The following is a 19,793-nucleotide window of genomic DNA, read 5'->3' as shown; positions in this document are numbered from 1 at the left end:
CATCTTGGGCAGCATTGTAAATGATCTACATTACTTCTCTTCTCAAAAGTTGTCTTCTCTGAATAATTGCATCTTCTTTATCACAATGAAGACATGTTCTTGTGCTGAGACTTACAGTACATAAAATCTAAACAGAAATGACACCAGTACATGGAAAGATCTTAGCAGAGGACTTCATTCATCATTCAGTAATATGCACTGTACCTGGTACTAAGTTGTCTCTGGTACTGAATGATACTGAGCTATAATTGTATTAATTGAAGGGTGAGTGATGGATAAACATCTAGTGCATGCTGCTTCAATCTGACTGGGCAAAACAAACATGTCAGCAACTAGCTAATTCTTTTTTTCTTAAATCATTAGTCACTTACAAAACACAAGTATACTGTCTTAATGTTAACTAACATACACTAAAGGGTTTCACTAAAAACTGTTGATTAATTTTCATCAGAATAGCCACTCTGATTTAAAAGTGTCTTTTGCTTTCTTCTCTGTGTTCCTTCATTTTGGGTGGTGCTTAAATAATTATTAAAAAAGCCAAAAGCTAACTGTCATTGCTGCCCTCCCTTTTTTTTTAATTTTTATTGTGGTCAAAGTGAATTACAATTCTCTCACAGTAATATTTGAGGCACATAGTGATAACGAGTGAGGGTCATTCCCACCACCAGTGTTGTCCTCCCTCCACTCCTGTTCCCAGCATGTATCCTACATATCCCTCCTTTATTTACCCGCGTAATGCTAGAGCAACTGTTCCTCTCTGTACAGCTTGTTGTAGATTAGGTATCAATTCTGTTGTCATTGACTCTGGATTTGGTATTCATGTCTGATCAGTTTTTATTTCCACCAAATTAACATTCAACTGTCTGGCCTTGGTACTATCTGGGGGAAGAAGGAAAAAGCCCCTTTAAAACATCTTGTGTTCCACATCTCTCTGGTCCTAGAATTCTGTGGAGTCCAGAATAACGTGTATATAAATAATAACATTATGATAGTGTTGATCACAGCAGTTAACTAAGCACCTGTGACCTGTCACACTGCTAAAAACTTAGCACATACTGCCCGTGACATAACAATCTTTGAAGTGGGTCTCTATTTTCCTCATATTATTAGTGAGTAAAGAGGATCAACAAGATTGAAGGGATGTTTTCCGGCTTCTTCAACTAGTATGTTACAGAGGCAGGTTTACATTCAGAGCATCTATCATATTTGAAAAACAAGGAGGACTTATGAGTCATCTAGCCTTGAGTGTATGAAACATGTAGAAAAACAAGAGCAGAACCAGCATGGAACTTTGAATTTCCCTGTTAGCAAGAGACTGTAGTGGGTGTTCATCCTACACCTCCAATCGTTCTGTCTCTTACAAGAGGCACTTGAAGGGAATCAGCACTGTGAGAGGCTGACGACCCCCAAACTGCTCAGTGCAGCACAGCTGAACCTGAACTCCTGTGGGGAGATGCACATGTTTCTAGTACAGCTGACATACACATTTCTTGTCTGTAACTGGCAATGATGATCAATCTAATAATGAGATATTTTTTAAGTAGCTGCCATATTTTGAGATTTCCTTTCTTTTGTTTTTTTTGTTTGTTTGTTTTTTTGTGCCACAGCTGGCACTGCTCAGAAATTACTCCTGGATTTGCATTCAAAAATCACTCCTGTTTGTGCTGAAGGGACCATATGAGATTCTAAGGATCGATATGGGGTCAGCCACATGCAAGGCAACCTCCTTACTAGCTCTACTATCTCTCTGGCTCTTTTTTTCTTTTTTTTATTTTTACAAAGAGAGAAAATTGAGGAATTATGCTGTCTGAATTTAACTTATACTATAAAGCGATTGTAATGAACATAGTGCAGTATATAACAAAAAGACAACAATAAGAAGAATTTAATAGTAGGTCAGTAATAGACCCACACATGTATGGACACTTAATCTATGATAATATATTGACTATTTTTAATGAGCAGATAAATTGAGGCACAGTAACTACTACAAACATATTTGATTGAACACAATGGAATTCTTATCATTGCCATTGCTACTCAGAACTCTTTACAGGATCCTCCTCTTTTATGATCTACTTTTTTTTTTTTTTTTGGTTTTTTGGGCCACACCCGGTGGCGCTCAGGGGTTACTCCTGGCTATCTGCTCAGAAATAGCTCCTGGCAGGCATGGGGGACCATATGGGACGCCGGGATTCGAACCAACCATGCCGGAATTCGAACCAACCACCATTGTGCTATTTCCGGCCCCTATGATCTACTTTTATAGATCTTTTTTATGCCCCTTGGAACTTACTGTTCGTTTGTCCAGCTAAGCCTTTAATACACATTGCATAAAAACCTCGGTTTTTCTCTGACTCATTTTAAAAGATAGAATCCTCATTCATTGTATTATTAAGAATGTTTCTTTTCTGTTGTATCTGAAAAACATGTGCAGAAGAATTTTTTTAGGTTTCCTGAAATTAAATTCTGGAATCAGTGTTTCCATACAACACAGAGTTTTTCCTGAAGGACAGGGGAACTGGGATGTTATAAATCAGATTCTAGGAGTCGTTAAGGAGACCAAGGACTGATAATGCTGATGATGACAAGAGAGCAAGCAGTGTTAATTGGTCAGAATGTCACTGCTGCCCACCACCAATTCTCAGGAACTTTAATGGACTAGGGAAAAGGCAGGGAAAGAAATGTAAGCGTTGACTGGGAGAAGTCAGGCAAATAGGTACCAGAGTCATAAGTGATGGGGAGGCATAGGAATATGGCACCAATAGCAGCTGTAATTAGTGCAGTCTCTAAGATATTTTTCTATGGAAACTAAAGTATAGAATTTTTATAATATCTAAACCTACATTTTTGTTTTCTGTTGTTTTGGTTTTTATTTTATTTTATTTTGTCACACCCAGCAATAATCAGGGGTTACTTCTGGCTGCTCTGCACTCAGATCACTCCTGGCAGTCTCAGAGGACCATATGGGATACTGGAGATTGAACCCGGGTTAGTTGTGCGTAAGGCAAACACCCTATTTGCTGCACTATTTTTTAGGCCCAACATCTAAGACTTTTAATATAGCAGTCAGATCTCTGTGTCTGTATATATATGATAATTCACCGTCTGAATTATCTGTAGATACGTTTCAAATGATCTCTACTGAGCGGCATTTCTGGTGCTCACCTTTCTTTTCTGACCAAATCCTTACTCAGCCTACAAGAATCCGTTCATATGGTGTTGCCTCTGAAGTATTCCCTACTTTTTCCAGGCAGTTTTGGTGCTTAAAACCCTTTAAGCTCTTCAAATGTGTGTGGGATGGATTATAATTGAGCATGTCTTATTATTACTGTTGAACATGTTCAATTATATGTATATTCCCATATCAGAATATGAAATAGTAAAATGTGTTGGCCGTGCCTGATTCACTCTTTTCATCAAAGACTGAGGGCCTAGATGTTTATTGAATTATTGAAATGAAACAGATAGAAGAAAATACACCTTAGAATAAAATATTGAATGTTTGAATATTTGAAGTTTTTTTTAAATCTCAGTATTGATAACATGGGATAATATTCCTACAAAGAAACTTAGAAATAAGGTCAGATCAATAGTTTTAACAGACTGAGTGTTGCTTTGCATGCAGAAAGTCAAGTTTTATGCCCTATGCAACTCATGGCCCTCCAGGCACTATGGGGAGTAATCCCTGGGCACCAAGTGTCCAATAGCCCTTGCGCATCACTGGGTGTGGATCCCTTTACCCTCCCCTGAAAAGAAAGGAAAAAGCCTATAACTAACACAGAAATCAGTACTACTGATTTTTTACAATGCTTCTATCTACACAATTTCATGGTTGCTAGCTGTGTTGCTTCTTTGTATAGTAGAAAAACAACATAAAATATGCCCAGATCCTTTTGAAAATTAAAATGCAAAACTATTTTACCCATGTCGCCTCTGAGACACAGTATACACCACTTCTCATATCTATTATGTTTCATTGATTGCATAGAAGTAAATTCAAAGCATAGGGTCTGGAGAGATAGCATAGTGGGTAAGGTATTGCCTTGGACAAAGACAGCAGAGTTTGATCCCTGGATTCCATATGGTCCTCCAAGCCTACTAGGAATGATTACTCAGTGCGGAGTGAAAAGTACTCCCAAGCACCGCCAGATGTGGCTCAAAAATAAGAAACATAATGATATGTGCATGCATTCTTAATTCTTGCCTTGTTTTTCATTTCATTTGTTCATTTATAAGAGGCAAGGAGGCATTATTTTACTTTCATCTATATATTTTATTAATAGGAAAAATTTAAAATCTAGGATTATACCCTTTTCTAAGTTTTATTTTTACATTTTTCTCTCTGATTGCAAAGAAAGTGAATTAATCCAGAGGCATAAAAGTGTTAGAGTAATTTTTTTAGCTGGTTCCAACACATGTTTATTGCTCCAAATATTGTTCAGGAATGTGTGGGCCCAGTGGCTACTACTGGAGTTATATTTCTAATTTTCCACTAGAGGGAAATGATCCTTTGTATTATTCTTATACCATGGATTCCAAATATTTGCTAAATTAAAACCTTTGAAATGAATAGTAAACACATTCTAAGCAAACACCTCACTACAGGGTCTAGCTGAATCCCAAAGGAAACATTTAGAACATAACTCAGATGAGTTGTTGTGCCCAAAGTCTCCTAGCAGCTGCCCATCAAACTATAAGAACCTTTGCCATGTATCCCCAGACCATACAGAGATGAGCTGCTGGTGTTATTATCTACTTCCTATCGTGCTGCTCCCTTCCTTGCTCTTTCTACTGCAACTGCACTTTCACATTACTTCCCTCTTTGCCTACTCCCCAACCTCAATCAGATTGCCATTTTTCCTCTGTTGGCACTCCCAGAAGTCTCAGATTTGTGCTCTAATTATTCCCCTCTCAGAGAGGCCTTCTTCTCACTCTCAGAAACAGTCAGTATGCTATTTTCATGACTTGCCAATTCATGCCATGTCCTGTATATACTAAGCCTTTCCTATTTCAGTAGGTTACCAGTGCCTTAAACTGTTTTCCTTTAGACAATGAATATCATTCCTTTGTAAATGAGCAAATAAATCCCTATTCTTTTTTTTTTTGAATAGATTTTTGAGTTTTATTGAAATCTTACATGAACAAGAAATTGAAAATACAATCACATCAAAGAACAAATTGTCACGGCTTTGACGTTTAAGCCAAACAAATTTTGTAGGGCAGATTTCAAAAAGGTGTGAAGTTATAACAATTTAAAAACACAGTTAACCTACTTCTAGGAATGCAAAACATACAATCATAGGTTATTTTCAATACAAGAAAACTTAAATTTGTTTGCTTTAATTTCTTAAAACTACTAAGACAAAGCACTAGCTTGTATTTTTATTTACAGCATACTCCATACTCCTATGAATCTATCCAAATCCGAAAAATGAAACTTTCCAAAACCAAAGGTTCTGTAAAATCATGATTTAACAGTGTGCTCAGTTTGTTTTGAAGCTAAAATGAAGCTTGAAACAATAAAAGCATTGTAACTTCATAATAAGGGAACTCTGCAAGCCCAATAATGTCCAAGAGCATTTACGAAAAAGAGAAAAAATAAAAAGACTTGAGTATATATACAATAGTGATTTCTTCAGCCCAATACAAATGGCCGCAAATTGCTACTTAAAAATCCCTATTCTTAATTTGCATTCTTGCTTCAGTCATCTGCTAGCCTGATGGGTCACAATTTATTAGTGACAGATTTGAGCAACCTAAAAAAGTAATAATTCTCCTTATTTTGGAGAAGGGCATGTCAGGTGCTGGGCATCCAATCCAGGGCTTCATCTCTGAGGCATGTCCTCTACTACTGAGTCTCATTCTCAAGAAACATCCTTTAAAGATTTAATGATTTGCAAATTATACCCTTCAGTTCATGGTTGTTATTCATGACTTACTAGTTGTAACACATTCAAAACAATAAAGTATCCTGTCCCTAACAAAGGCAAGAGAACCAGATGAAGAATTTTTTTGTTTTTAATTAATACACATTTAGCTCTCATTGTCTGGAATGAGATGGTGTGAGTTATACAATATGACAATATGCCATTAGTTGTCCTAAAAACTTAAAACTTTCTCTGAGGTTCTTGAACTATGAACAAGGTCTGGGTTTTATTTGGAATGTCAAGAGTCTCCTTTTAAATGGCTCAATTTATGCATCCCCTTTAGTAATAACATGGAAGAATGATAGATCGAGCTGACCCAGGTCAGTGTTGAGCTCTGAGGCAAAAAAGAAAAATTTGGACTTCTGTCTGATTTCAGAAATGTCACTTGACCTTTGAACCTTATACAAGTGATGATTCTGAGGATTCACCCTCTCAAATTTTGTAGTTCAGCAGTTTTATGTCAGAAATAGATGACTGTTATGTAGATTTTCTAAAAACATTAATCATACGGTTAATAATGATCCCTTTCACATACCAACAGTAGCTGAGAACAGATTTAAAGCATAAAATTTTAGTTTAATTAAATACACCATCATATTGCTCTTTTGAAAAATGTAATTCATTCATTCTCTCTTACTCACACTCTTGTACACTCTCCCTCATCCTCACTCTCCTTTTCACAAATGTCATGCCCACTGTCTATAGAGCTAATCTCAATAGTCTTTTTCACTAAAAATTTATTCTTGATCTCTTCAACTCTTACTCTTTGATTAATCGCACTGTTGTTGTACTTTTAGAACTGAGGGGTTGAGTTAAGTAGTAATCGTCACCAAAACTATTCTTTTTGTAAGGAATAAGAAGACTTTTTTTTATGAAGTGCCAGGTAGTTAATTCTTCTGACTTTTTGGGTGTTATACTTTCTGTTGTAGCCACTCATCTCTGCCATTATAAAGTAGACAGTTCATAAATGAATAAACCTGGTTATATACAGGAAAAAATGTGGTAGTTTACAAACATTTTTCTGTAACATACTACTGTACCCTTAATTTTTTAAGGGAGAAAATTATATATATATATATATATGCTGTCATGTAGTTGAAATGAGACAGATAAGTCTCATAAATTCTATTTTTCTAGATAAGTTTATTTAAATTACATGGAAATTATATATTTTTGACTCAGTAGGAAGTTAATATTTTGAGTGAAAGACATCAATTCTCATTTAGTCCAATTTCTTCCATATAAAGATATCCACAGGATAAATATCCACCTTAAATTTAGATATAAAAATAGCTTCCAATTCCTGATTGATTTATTTCATTAGGCACAACTCTGCACATTTCTCCTTTGGTGCTGACTGAAAAATATGACTGAACTAAGAGCTAAGTTAGTAGCCCTTACTAACATGTTATCTGGTATCATTATATCTTATGCCTTCTTCAACTTAATTCTTTGATAAAAGTGCATGTCATTTGTTCCATCTAACATAAAAGGTATAATTAGGCATGACTTCTTGACAATGGTGCCTTTTGATAGTCATTTGAAAGATGAGAAGTCAGAAATTAATAAGAGGGAAAGAATAAAAAGATCAGAATAATATAAGCAAAGATATCAAGAGAACTTATTAGACTATTGAGCCAAGTGTGTTTAAGTGGTTGATTCTGCAACCAGCCCCTTACCTCAGGCTAGGTGGTCGTAGAAGTCTTGGGTGCCATTGGGGGAAAATTTTCTGTTTGTTCCCTTAAAGTAGACTTCCAGGATATGCTGAATAAATTTTTCTTTTTCTGTCTGAAAAGAGTGCAGTAGAGAAAACAGCAACAAAAGTATGTCATGATTCACAGTTAGTTAAGAGAAATTAATTTGAAGTCTTCCTATCTTCAAAAGTATAAGTAAATAATGAGGTTTACAGTTAGCATTGGAATATCTAAGCTGTAAACCTGTAGTTATTTACAGGTTTATTGAGGCAGAACATTTTAGCTTAATGAGTATTACTTACCATAATAGTAAGCTTTTGCATATATATTTAAATATATGTGTGTAAGTGTTGTTTATTACTTGGTGTACTTATATAAACCATTGCACTATAATTTATCAAACTATTGTAACAACTTGCTAATTATTGAGAGTAATTCTTAAAACATTGTGAAATAGTATGAAATGGAAAAATACTAATATTTCAAAGTAAAGCATCCAAATAATAATTTTGATTTTGTGAGTTAAAAGTTATTTTAATATGCATATGTGTTTACATTTTATTTTAGTTTTTGTAAATAACAGTGTTCTAACTTGGATTTATTTTTCTTCCAGTTGTTTTACAGGTCTGCAGCCTGGTTCTTTACCCAATCAAGTTCATTGAAACTGTGAGCTTGAAAATTTACCATGAGTTCAATTGGGGTTATGGTCTGGCTTGGGGTGCAACTATATTTTCCTTTGGGGGTGCCATCCTTTATTGCCTGAACCCTAAGAACTATGAAGACTACTACTAAGAACCAGTTGTCTACACTTTTAAAAATCAACATCATCATCCAAAAGAAGAGTTATGTCTGCATTTTTTCTATGTCACTATTTTCTAAAACACTTGTGGAGCATCAAGCAGTTTGCTCAGTTGATTTAATATCTTTTGCCTTTTGGCTGTCAATACCATAACCAGCTTTTACATTCATTTTAGGGACCTGCACAAATTAAGAGAGCTGATTAGACATAGGCAAATGCTGCAAACGTCCAATATGTTCGTGTCATTTTTCTTGACAAGTGAAGGGTCTGTATGATAGCAACTGCTAGGAGAAACTAGTTAGGATGAGAAATGCCTGAATCTCCTATTGCCTGCAGGGGAGCAGCTGGCATAAGCAACATTTAGAAGTTCCTTTTACACTCACAAGGTTTCCACTGTTAGGAATCCTTATTGCCTGCTTATCCCAGCCAATGACTACATTGGCTGTTGGTTATTTGCTTGAGTAATCTCTTGAAAAGAGAACTAACTGCCTTTCTGTATCTAATGGGATTTCTGAATGTAAGTGGTTAATGATACATATTCCACCTTCAAGAATATTCTGTTATATGGGAAATTCTGCTCTGGCAATCAGCATCTTCTGGGAAGGGAGCCACATGTGCTTCTCATTAGATGGTTAGAATTTGTGCCTCAGCCATATCTGCTTTGCCTGGGGCAACTAGAAAGAACTGCGCATGAGTTGCTTTTGTCCTGAGTACCCTTTAAATCATTTAACAAACATTACAGCAAACAACCGTGCATATGTAACAAGCTTAAATATTTTTATAGAAGGTAAACATTTAGTATAAATGGTAATAAGTTGTTTCCTAGCCTTCCACATGCATTTGCCTATTACATGTAAAATTAATATTTGCTCTAGTGAAGTGATTTGAACACTAACCTTGTACACATTATTAAGAGGCTTAGATTGGTATGTACACTTATTTATCAAACAGAAGTACATATACTGTAACCCTTTAACTCTATGTTCTCTACTGTTTCACTGGAAAGTTTTAATAGAATTATGTAAGAAAAATTGAAATGGTGTTAATCTAAAAATGAATGATTCAGTAAGCATTGTAGTACAAAGGAGAGTAATAATTAGGATGACAATTTTATTTAAATTTCATTAAATTAGAAGGCTGCCTTTTTAAGTATTTTAAATGTATTCATTAAAAATAAGGGAATATAGTGATAGATTTATATAGATGTCTCAGTAGAGAAGTAGAAATCATCTGATTGTCACCTGGTCCTCTGAAGTTAACTAATGGGCTAACTGATTTGTGCACACAATTCTGAGGGATTTATGTGCTGTGAATCATTTTTGTTGACTGTGCTAATGGAAGGAAATATCAACAATAAGGAATAAGTTTGCAACTAATTTCACACTGCAAACTTGTGTGTTGAAATCCTGTTTAATGTACAAATTTGGATAGTTTCATCATAAACATATTTTTATATCAAATATACAGTTCTAATGTAAAAGTTATAAATAATTATTTTTGTTAACAAAGACATGAGAACAGTATGCCCCGGTTTTGGCCTTCTTGCAGAAAGAAGCATTAGAAAAATTATTTGAGCTCAACCTGTGTTCTATCATATTGAAAAATAAGAGCCAGGACCACATCAAGAGCATTTAATAATTTGATTTACCTCCCAAAGCTAAGTTCTGTTTCCATCTTCTCTTAAGACATATTGCCAAAATAAACAAGCAAATAAAAACTATTTTATTATTCAAATACTTAAAAAGAAAAAAATTCTTGTGACTTTTCTATAGAATTGAAAACTAAATATAAAGAACCAGGCTTATTCTTATTTTAGCAATGATGGCAAAAGTAATTAAGTGAATCCTAGAGAGAAGCCTTTATAAAAGTATATGATTCGACATAGAGTCATATTAAACTTTGAATTTTTTTCAGAAACAGTGTTGTAGAATATTTTGAAACTGCTTTCTTGAAGAAGAGTAAAATTTGGGCCACACTGTCTTACAGTTAATTGCATATTGTCAGAGCAGCATGAGAAATATATTTATTGGTGAGGGATTTTGGGTCCTAAACATTCTCTCTTGTGAGAGGATCACTTTATTCCTGAGTAATGGGAATACCATAATTTAGTGCCGATATCAATGAGGCACTTTTCTTAATCCTAATACAGGATGCAGTTTGCTATGAGACAGGGATCACTTCTTGAATCTTTCCAAGATTTTATTCTCTGTCAAGATGACAAGCTGGAAAGTGAAAGAATGTTAAAGACTAAGGCACACATATTTGCAGTTTATTGAAAGTAAATTTCTTACATAATTTCCCCCATTTCTACCATTAGTAATACCTGAAAGCATGGCATTACTAATAAGTTCAGTACATGAAAATTGTTACTCCTATGAAGTAATGTTTTTGTCAATCAGAATAAAACAAAAGTGAGTTTTTCACCTACATGAACTTTTGTCTTTGCATCTGTACATTTGTTTGATGTTTTCTTAAAAGCAAAACTGTTAACTCCAGACTCATTGTCTATTTTGGAGTGAGAGATGGTGAGAGCAAGAGAGAGAGACATAAACAGGCATATAGCATACAGTACTCAGCAGGGCTAGTTATTTGGATTTCTTGCACAACTCTTTAGCTTTTTCTATGTTCAACATGTAAATTTTAAAGACATAAATATAGAGAGACCTATGTGTTTGAAATATAAATGCTATATATGGACTAGCATGTATCTTGTATATTATTAAACATGCAATGAACTGATTGGTAAGTGATGTCTAATTGTATGGCTAGCAATGTAATTTATTCAGACTGTATTTTTGTACAGAGCAGTGCACACTAACCTATGCCTCTGTGTCCTCTTTAATGCCTAAAACTGTGCCTAGAAATTTCATTTGTCTTAAAAAATAAAATCTACTTCATAATGTTTATGCTATCAGTTTCTCAACTGCTGTTCGATATTTATTGTTTTTAAGTATATGACATAATTACTACTTAAATATGAATTCATGGTATTCCAGCTAGTTTTTTTCAACAGCGATGGGGGGGGATCATTTGCTCACTCCAGTGGTTTTCAGTTTGCAGTTTCACTATCAGTTCTTCATTTCTTGATTTTTGTAGCTGACATGAAGTTTCTGTGTAAAATAAAATAAAAATAAAAGTTATTTAATGGATGTGACTTGACTTTTGTCTACTCTTTAGATAGTCACTATGAATTTTATCTTCATTTTCATTTATAATAGCTGTTATTTAGAAAGCATGCAATTTTTGTATAAGGATTTTGATAGCCATTGTTTATTTTTACTCTACTCCCCAAATCCTTCCAATCCTCTACAGCTGAATGATGTGAACAACAAAAAAGAATGGAAAGGGGGCCGGAGTGGTAGCACAGAGCTACGCCATTTGACTTGCACGCAGCTAACCCAGGATAGATACGGGTTTGATCCCGGCATCCCATATGCTCCCCCAAGCCAAAAGTGATTTCTGAGAGCAGAGCCAGGAGTGACCCTTGAGCACCACTGGGTGTGGTCAAAAACAAAAAGTGCACAGATAAAAGGTGCATTCCCCTTTCACTCACCTGCATCTCAACCTGAAACATATAATTCTCTTCTTGTACTTTTTGGTGAGACTCATCATTGGTTTCATTCCACCCAGAGAAGTCCAGGTTCTTTCTTGTCTAACTTGGGAGCTCTCACACTCTCTTAAACTCATCTAAATCTATTTGGAGCTGAAGAAATAAAACGGAAGCTAGGGCATTTGATTTGCATGCAGCCAACCTAGGTTTGATCCCTAACACTCCATATGGTCTCTTAAGTCCGCAAGGAGTGACCCTGAATGCAGGGACAGGAGTAAGCTCTGAGCCCCACCGGGTGTGGCCCCCTGAAAAGCAATACGAATAAATAAAACTTTTACGTAAAAAATAAAATGCACAGATTTGTATGGTAGGCTCATGGTTTTCCTACACAGAAACCAGTACTGAAAGGTTTTGATATTCTACTTCAATGTTTCTTTGCTATCTTGTTTTCATTTTTGGAAATAAAGCAGACTTCCCTAAATTATTGTTTTTTAATTAGGTACTCTACATTTGTAGTATGCATATATATATATATATATGTAGTGTGTATGTATATGTATATATATGTGATGATATTTAAAGTCAAATTTTCCTATTTTTCTTTTGTGCTTACAAATGGTGAGCATTCTTTTTTTTTTTAGTTTTTGGGTCACACCTGGCGGTGCTCAGGGGTTACTCCTGGCTGTCTGCTCAGAAATAGTCCTGGCAGGCATGGGGGACCATATGGGACACCGGGATTCGAACCAACCACCTTTGGTCTTGGATCGGCTGCTTGCAAGGCAAACGCCACTGTGCTATCTCTCTGGGCCCAAATGGTGAGCATTCTTGAACAAGGTTTAGGACAAAAAGAATTCACTGGTATGAATGCACAAAATTTTCTTTGAAGATATAAATAAATCCATTTATAATTGAGCAAACTTTTGTGTTGATAAGCCTGAATACAAAAGATCTTTGTCAAAAAGACGTCTTTTGTGCATCACATAATTTTTCAGATTTTGAGTTTACATATTTTTCTGTTAAAAATAAATTCTAAATCATCTGCATATCTATGGTTTGCTTTAATATAAAAAATTTCCCCAAGAAAAAAATAAAAATAATTTCCCCAAAAATATATATGTAATTCTATATATATGTAATTCTAATAAATTACATTTTCACAAGTTTTCCATTACTTTAGTTTTTTCAATGGATTTATTTGCTTAACAGTGGTATTCATTTCCTGTTTTAAATATTCAATACAAAGTACTTTAATTTTATACAGAATTTTCAGAAGCAAAACACCTTTACAAACATGTCTTGCCTGGTAATTATCCATGACCCAGTTTTTTTGAATTTGGAAAACATAGAGAAGTAAGTTCACTAGGACTTAAGGGAAAATCCTTTGCCTTCAATGACTGTATTGTGTTCATGAAACAGAAAAGCAATTACAATTTGTTGCGGCGTAACGACCATATAGCCCGTTAGTTTGTTTTATTAAGGCAGGTCAGTGCTATGTAAACACAATGCTCCATCTTGATGGTTTTTAAGTTCTTTAGTGAGAAAATGAATCAGAGAAGTTATTTTGTGCTCTGTAGAAAAATCCACTGAATACCTGAATTTTTAACTGATTAAATTTTCATGTTATGACCTTTTACTAATAGCTTTTCAAAAGTGCTGTCTTAGATAAGATTAAAAAAGCAAATAAACTGAATGAAGTACTTAGGAGTATTTCCACAGAAAGCACTAATTTATTTGAATAGTTTGATTTCTCTGTCAAGTATTGGAACATGGCAAATAGCTTAGTGATATAAAGCTAAAATTCAACTAAACAGAACACCATGTCCTGAAAACCCAACGCTGTTTTTTTATATATATAAGGCAGCATTTCAAACGGGGACATTCTCACAATTTTTAAGAACAATTAAATATTCCCATAAGCATAGGGTCCCTATATCTGTACTTGAAAAATCTGTTTACAAAGAGCGACCATCTAGGTGACTCACGTTTATATTTCAGCAGTAAAACTAAAGATTCCAAAGTATGAGAGAACAGGAGCCGAACTGTCCAAGTGGGAAGGATAATATGTCATGTTCAAAGCCAAGATTAACAGCACAAAAAGAACGGTATTCTTTGTAAAACTAAAGCTATGTTGAGTGGTTCACGAGAGAAGCTCAATTTTGCCAAACAATTATTTCCAAGTCCAATGACTTCACAGAAATGATTATAAAGGAATCTTGGATGAAGTGCTGGAAAATCATGTCACCAAGTCACCAAAAACGTTGACTACTTCAATTTTTGTATGTGACAAATATTAATGGAAACATTGTCTTAACATTTGCTTGTGGGGTCTGGAGAGATGGCATGGAGGTAGGGCATTTGCCTTGCATGCAGAAGGATGGTTCGAATCCCGGCCTGCCATATGGTCCCCTGAACCTGCCAGGAGTGATTTATGGGCATAGAGCCAGGAGTAACCCCTGAGCGCTGGCAGGTGTGAAATTCCAAAAAATGTTGCTTGTGTACTAATTTTGGCATGGGTGATAATGGGCCTGGGGATGGGGTGTCCTGAAAATATGGGTTCGGGTCACTTTGGGCCATACCTAATGGTGCTCAGCAGCTACTCCTGACTAGTGTCAGGAGTCTTTTTTGGTGGTGCCGAGGATGGGAAAAGGGACATATATTGTGCCCGGGGGACTGAACCAGAGTATGCTGCGTGCAAGGCAAGTGACTTATACTCTATACTACCTCATCAGTTTCTGAAAACAATCATAGCTGGGAGGCAGTCCTAACTGGAATAAGACATATCTGTGATTATGGCATTGAGGACTGCCCCCAATTGCTTTTGAATATTATCATTATAAAACTAGAATAAATGAAGAAAAATCACCCACAAACCAATTTCTTAAATAAAAATCAAGTTTACCAAGAAGATTTCAAAAAAAAAGTGTAAACCAGGGCAGAATACATTTAATACTATTATGAATGGGTAGAAAAATAACTAAAGGTTAAATGAAGAAGAAAGAGCATTTTACTAGCTTTTGATAGTGAATTTAATGGAAAACACAGTGCTGTCAAGCTTGGCAGCCTCTTCAGGCAGTTTTCAGAGAGTAAGTCCCTTTTGTGGCTATACTGCTGTTCGGGCCTGACATAAGAATGAGTGTTCCCATTTTTAATCTTCAGATGATTCTTTTACACATTATCAAGCTATTATGGTAGTGTTGAATTGTGGTAAGTTCAAAAAAGCAAAATGGGGAACTTTTTATCAAATGTTTAATACTTACGATCATGAAAACTATGTTTCAAATCCAAGTTGCAAAATGTCACAATAGATTTACCATACATTCAACAACAGAGAAATCTTTATGGAGACATGACTCATAAAAATTTCATTATATTTTCTGAAGATAATAAGTGTTTAAAATGCTTCGTAACAAAGCAGAATATTGGAAAATTCAGTGTGCAGAATCTAGCTTTGTAAATGTCAATATTTAGTAGACCTTTCCAGTCAACATTCAAAATGAGAGACATTGGGTTACTTTCTCCTATTTTTTCAAGAATGGGTGTGTATTTATATATATGTATATATAATTTTTATTTTATGCATAAGTGTCAAGAATTAATAGGCATAGAGATAGATATATGAGTATTGAGAAGTTCAAGTATCCTAAACATAAACTCCTCTCCTGCTGCCAACAACTGTGTGACATATGAATCAGAAATACTCTAAGAATTAACAATGAATGCTTCACATGCTCATTCAGACTAAAAGCACTATTTGGCTTCAGTTAAGCTTGTTTGACTATTGTGCTGTTTGGATAGGGAAAACACATATGACACACATACTGTTTTCTTAATGTTAGGCTGATTTTGATTTATAAGTATAAATAAGTACAAAATGCATAATTTATATACTTGGAATGGCTTGCCTATCATTTTCAAACTGGAGCATATTTAAAATTATAAATGTGGAAATAAAAAGTTAAAGTCAGCTTATGGCTGGGGAAAAATATACAGGAAAAAGAGACCATAATGGTGATTCTTCTAATTGTGACCTTTTTGTGATAAAGACTGTAACTATTAGGGTAAAACCTGAGGGGTTGATGCAACTGTTTAGTTCTGGAATCTCTGCTCCAGCCATAACGATTTTTTTTCTGAGAACAAAAGACTTGCTAGGCAGTTAAATTTACACCATATGACCCTGCACCCCTGGCCAGAGGTGATTACACCAGAAATGGTTTTTGCCTTAAGCTAACCTCCTCTGTTTCTCTTGCCCATTAATTTAGAATTGGTCTCTGCGTGTAGTTACTAAAAAATGCATAAACTAGGAGTTGGGGTTGTGTGCAGAGATGCATACAAAACTGCAAAGAATAAAAGAGTGGCATGCATTCAGAGAGAGAAATAGTCAAAAGGTACTATATGAGGCCCAGAGAGACAAAGGATAAACCCAGTTTCTAGTATAGTCAAGCTTCCTTGTGATTCATATTCCTGTGTTCTTGCAATATTGGTCATATGAAGCCAGTATGAATTAGGAACCAAGAGAGCACTTTGTTAGACAAACCAGCATTTCATTAAGGGGGAAGAATTAATATCCAGGTTTTGATAAATCTTAAAAAAAGAACTCAGCAGTAGATGAGTTTTTCACTATTCCCATCTCACCCCAGGGTGTACAACATTCTATTTCTCTTTCAAAAATTGCTCCCACTTGTCTACCTCATCATAAAATAGAACTGAGTGAAAATATTTGAGTTAACACTCCTCTCTGCTTGTAGTTTTTTTTTCCCCTAAGATGAAAGTCAGATGCTATGGGGGAAAGATCAATAATTACCAGAAGGCATAAAATTGCTCTGAAATCTATGAAACTACTCATGACAGTTTCTCCCATCTCTTATTACAGGCTGGGGACTATGGCAGGGTAGGGGTTCCCTGGGATTCCCCACCAACTATCCCTGAGGTTTAGTCAGTGTAGAGGATCAGAGTGGGGGGTTCAGGGCCACACCTAACAGTGCTCAAGGAATCATGTGATTTCAGAAATCAGGTTTAGCCACATACAAGACAAGTGCTATCTCTCAGGCCTTGCTTCCCAAACACTATTTCTAGGAAATTATAACCTATTGCTAACCCTTCAGAGCTATTTCCCTGCCCAACTACAAGGAGCATTGATTCATATGTGTTTTTCCAAGAATTCTAGTATTTCTGACTCTGGAAATTTTGACTGCATTTAAGGATATTGGAACAATACCTCACACACAACTATCAATGATTTTTCTTGCCTTTACCATAGTGTTGTTTTGGGTTCAATAGAATCAAGTTTTGCGCCAATAGAAACAAGTTTGTTGAAATGAACATGTTAACTGAGGCCAGAGCGGTGGCGCAGTGGTAGGACTTTTGCCTTGCACGCACTAACCTAGGACTGACTGCGTTTTGATCCCCCGGCATCCCATATGGTCGGCCAAGTCAGGAGCAATTTCTGAGCACATAGCCAGGAGTAACCCCTGAGCATCACCAGGTGTGGCCCAAAACCAATAACAAACAAAATAAATGAACATGTTAACTGCATATGAGTTATCGGTATTGCTGTTTAAGCAAGAAAATCTGATGATTATTTCAGATAATTTGTTGCCAAACATAAGTAAAGAAAATGGAACCCAAATTCCACGACTGAGTCTTCCCAACCTTTGTGCTCTTGATTTGTTCAAAAAGATTAGATAAGATATGAGAAATTAAAGTCTGCCCTTTCTGTTGATAGTATCCTCTTAAGGTATATATGTATGTGTTCATGTATTTTAACAAATTGATCATTACTCATTTGTGAAAACTTAATAGTATATCTTTTAATAACAGATGCACTATGATGTATAAATAAACAACTTCAAAAGGATGACTGAAAAGTAAGTATAAGGAAAAAAGAAAGTCATTCAAAAGGATGATTATTCTTTCTTGTAATAAAATTATGTGATTAAAAAGCAAGACAATCTTTGTAATGCTTATTGCAAAATATTGTAGGCAGTCAGATTTTCTGTCATCTCAACTTTCATCCAGGGCGAAGAAAGTTATCCACCTTGAGAGCTTTCTTTTTCTTAATGCAATTTCCAGAGTTCTATTGATTGATGTGAATTTCAGCTTTGATGGGCATTTTTCTGTGGTTTCGAAAGCAGATAGCCTCAAGTCCTTTACGACAAACTGATTCATGGTCAGAAGCATTCACTAGTATAATACATAATCTCTACATTTTGTGAACATCTTCATTGTCTCGAGAAGTCAGACAATTCCTGTACCCAGAATAAAGCAGAAGGGTGATCTGAAAGCTGATGTTACTGAAAGAAAGGTTCCTGGAGACTTAATTGATAGACTTTAGAGATATTGTAGGAAGGACATTGGGGCATTTTAGTTGTTTCAATATCTCCAAACACATCATTATTTGATTAAAATTTCTCAGGCCTTTAAAGGCCCTTGAACACACTTAACCTTTGGCATATTATTTTTCTCTGTTGTCGGAGAAGTAAAAGCTATTTGTTTTTTAAATACCAGTCGACTACCGTATTTCCTGACTAAAGACACAATGCATACCTTGTTCTTTTGTTCCTTATTTTTATTTGGATCTATGAAAAATAAAACAAAATAATCTTGCACTCCTGACTCCTTCATCAGAAAAATGATTTAAGAGTCTACATAACAAACGTAGCATGAAGCATTTAGGAGTGCTGTATTTTACACACTATATTTTAATGCCACACAAATGAGAATAGAGTCTTAAAATACACCTGGTCAGGACTTGCTATCTCCTTTCTTCACTCTCTTAAATGCAAACACATGCATACTGACAGCTTTCAGAAAAATAACCTTAATGAGTATTTCTCCTTTTCCCAAGGGGTACCCTCTGCCACCATCTATTTATGGAATAATAACTGGCTGCCTTCTTCATTCTCCCATCGTATGTTTAAAAGAGCAATTTCCATTTTCGAAGTATTGCTGAAAGGAAAGAAGTCATCTTTTATCACAGTCAGGAAAGGTCAGAAAGTCAGTAATCCTCCATTCACTTACTGACAGAAATATCCTCTTTCCTTTCACAGTAGACCAGAAAAATGATTTATTTGATATTGGCATTAATACATAAATGGTCAATGCACCTAGCTATGCCTGGGTAATTCCTTACATGGTCCAGAGGCTTTCTTTATTACCTGCTGAGGCTATGAATTCAATCTGTTGGATCAAACATTGTAAAAAGGTTTCCCAGTCCCCTCCCAAGTATTCTTTCATAACATCCAAACCTGGCAAGACCAAAATATTTTCATAATGGAGACCATCCGTGACTCTCTTCTTTTATCGTTCAGCGTCCAGATGTTAATGACTTCTTTGTATCTGGGTGCACAGACACACATATTTGTATACATATGTCATGTCCAAATATATACATGTGCACAAACATTAACTAAAGATACAATCTGAGACTTCACAGATCTTGCATTTCAAATAGAAGCACAGAGCAAATAAATGTAAACTGTAATTCTGCCTTATAGGAGAAAATGACTGGAACTCTCAAAGTAAATATACTCATTTTATTTAAAACTGATGATTTTACTCATATACAGAGTGCAACATTCTTACTAAAATTAATACATGGTTAATCAAAATGACACATGTAGGAATTATTCATGAAGGTAGGATAGATGGTACAAGGGGCATGTGAACAACACAGGTTTGAGCCTAGTACCCCATATGGTCCCCCAATCACAAGGGTGATTTCTGAACACATAACCAGGAGTACACCTTGAAAACCTGAAGGTGTGGCTCCAAGACAACGAAATTTATTTAGGGGCTTTATGTCTAGCTGTAAAGTAAACACC

At 35.4% G+C, this 19,793-nt stretch overlaps 1 protein-coding gene across 1 annotated transcript in view; it reads left to right on the top strand.

Moving 5' to 3' along the window:
- TMEM47 (transmembrane protein 47) overlaps positions 1-11,327 on the top strand; it is a 29,037-nt gene extending 17,710 nt beyond the window's left edge. Inside the window, exon 3 of the mRNA XM_049767124.1 lies at positions 8,238-11,327. Coding sequence (XP_049623081.1) covers positions 8,238-8,416 — 179 coding nt within the window. The 3' untranslated portion in view covers positions 8,417-11,327. The remainder of the gene's footprint in view (positions 1-8,237) is intronic.
- The last annotated feature ends 8,466 nt before the right edge of the window (positions 11,328-19,793 follow it).

Source organism: Suncus etruscus, chromosome X (assembly GCF_024139225.1).
Source record: "Suncus etruscus isolate mSunEtr1 chromosome X, mSunEtr1.pri.cur, whole genome shotgun sequence".
NCBI classification, from domain to species: domain Eukaryota; kingdom Metazoa; phylum Chordata; class Mammalia; order Eulipotyphla; family Soricidae; genus Suncus; species Suncus etruscus.
This window is presented reverse-complemented; position numbering and strand designations above follow the sequence as displayed.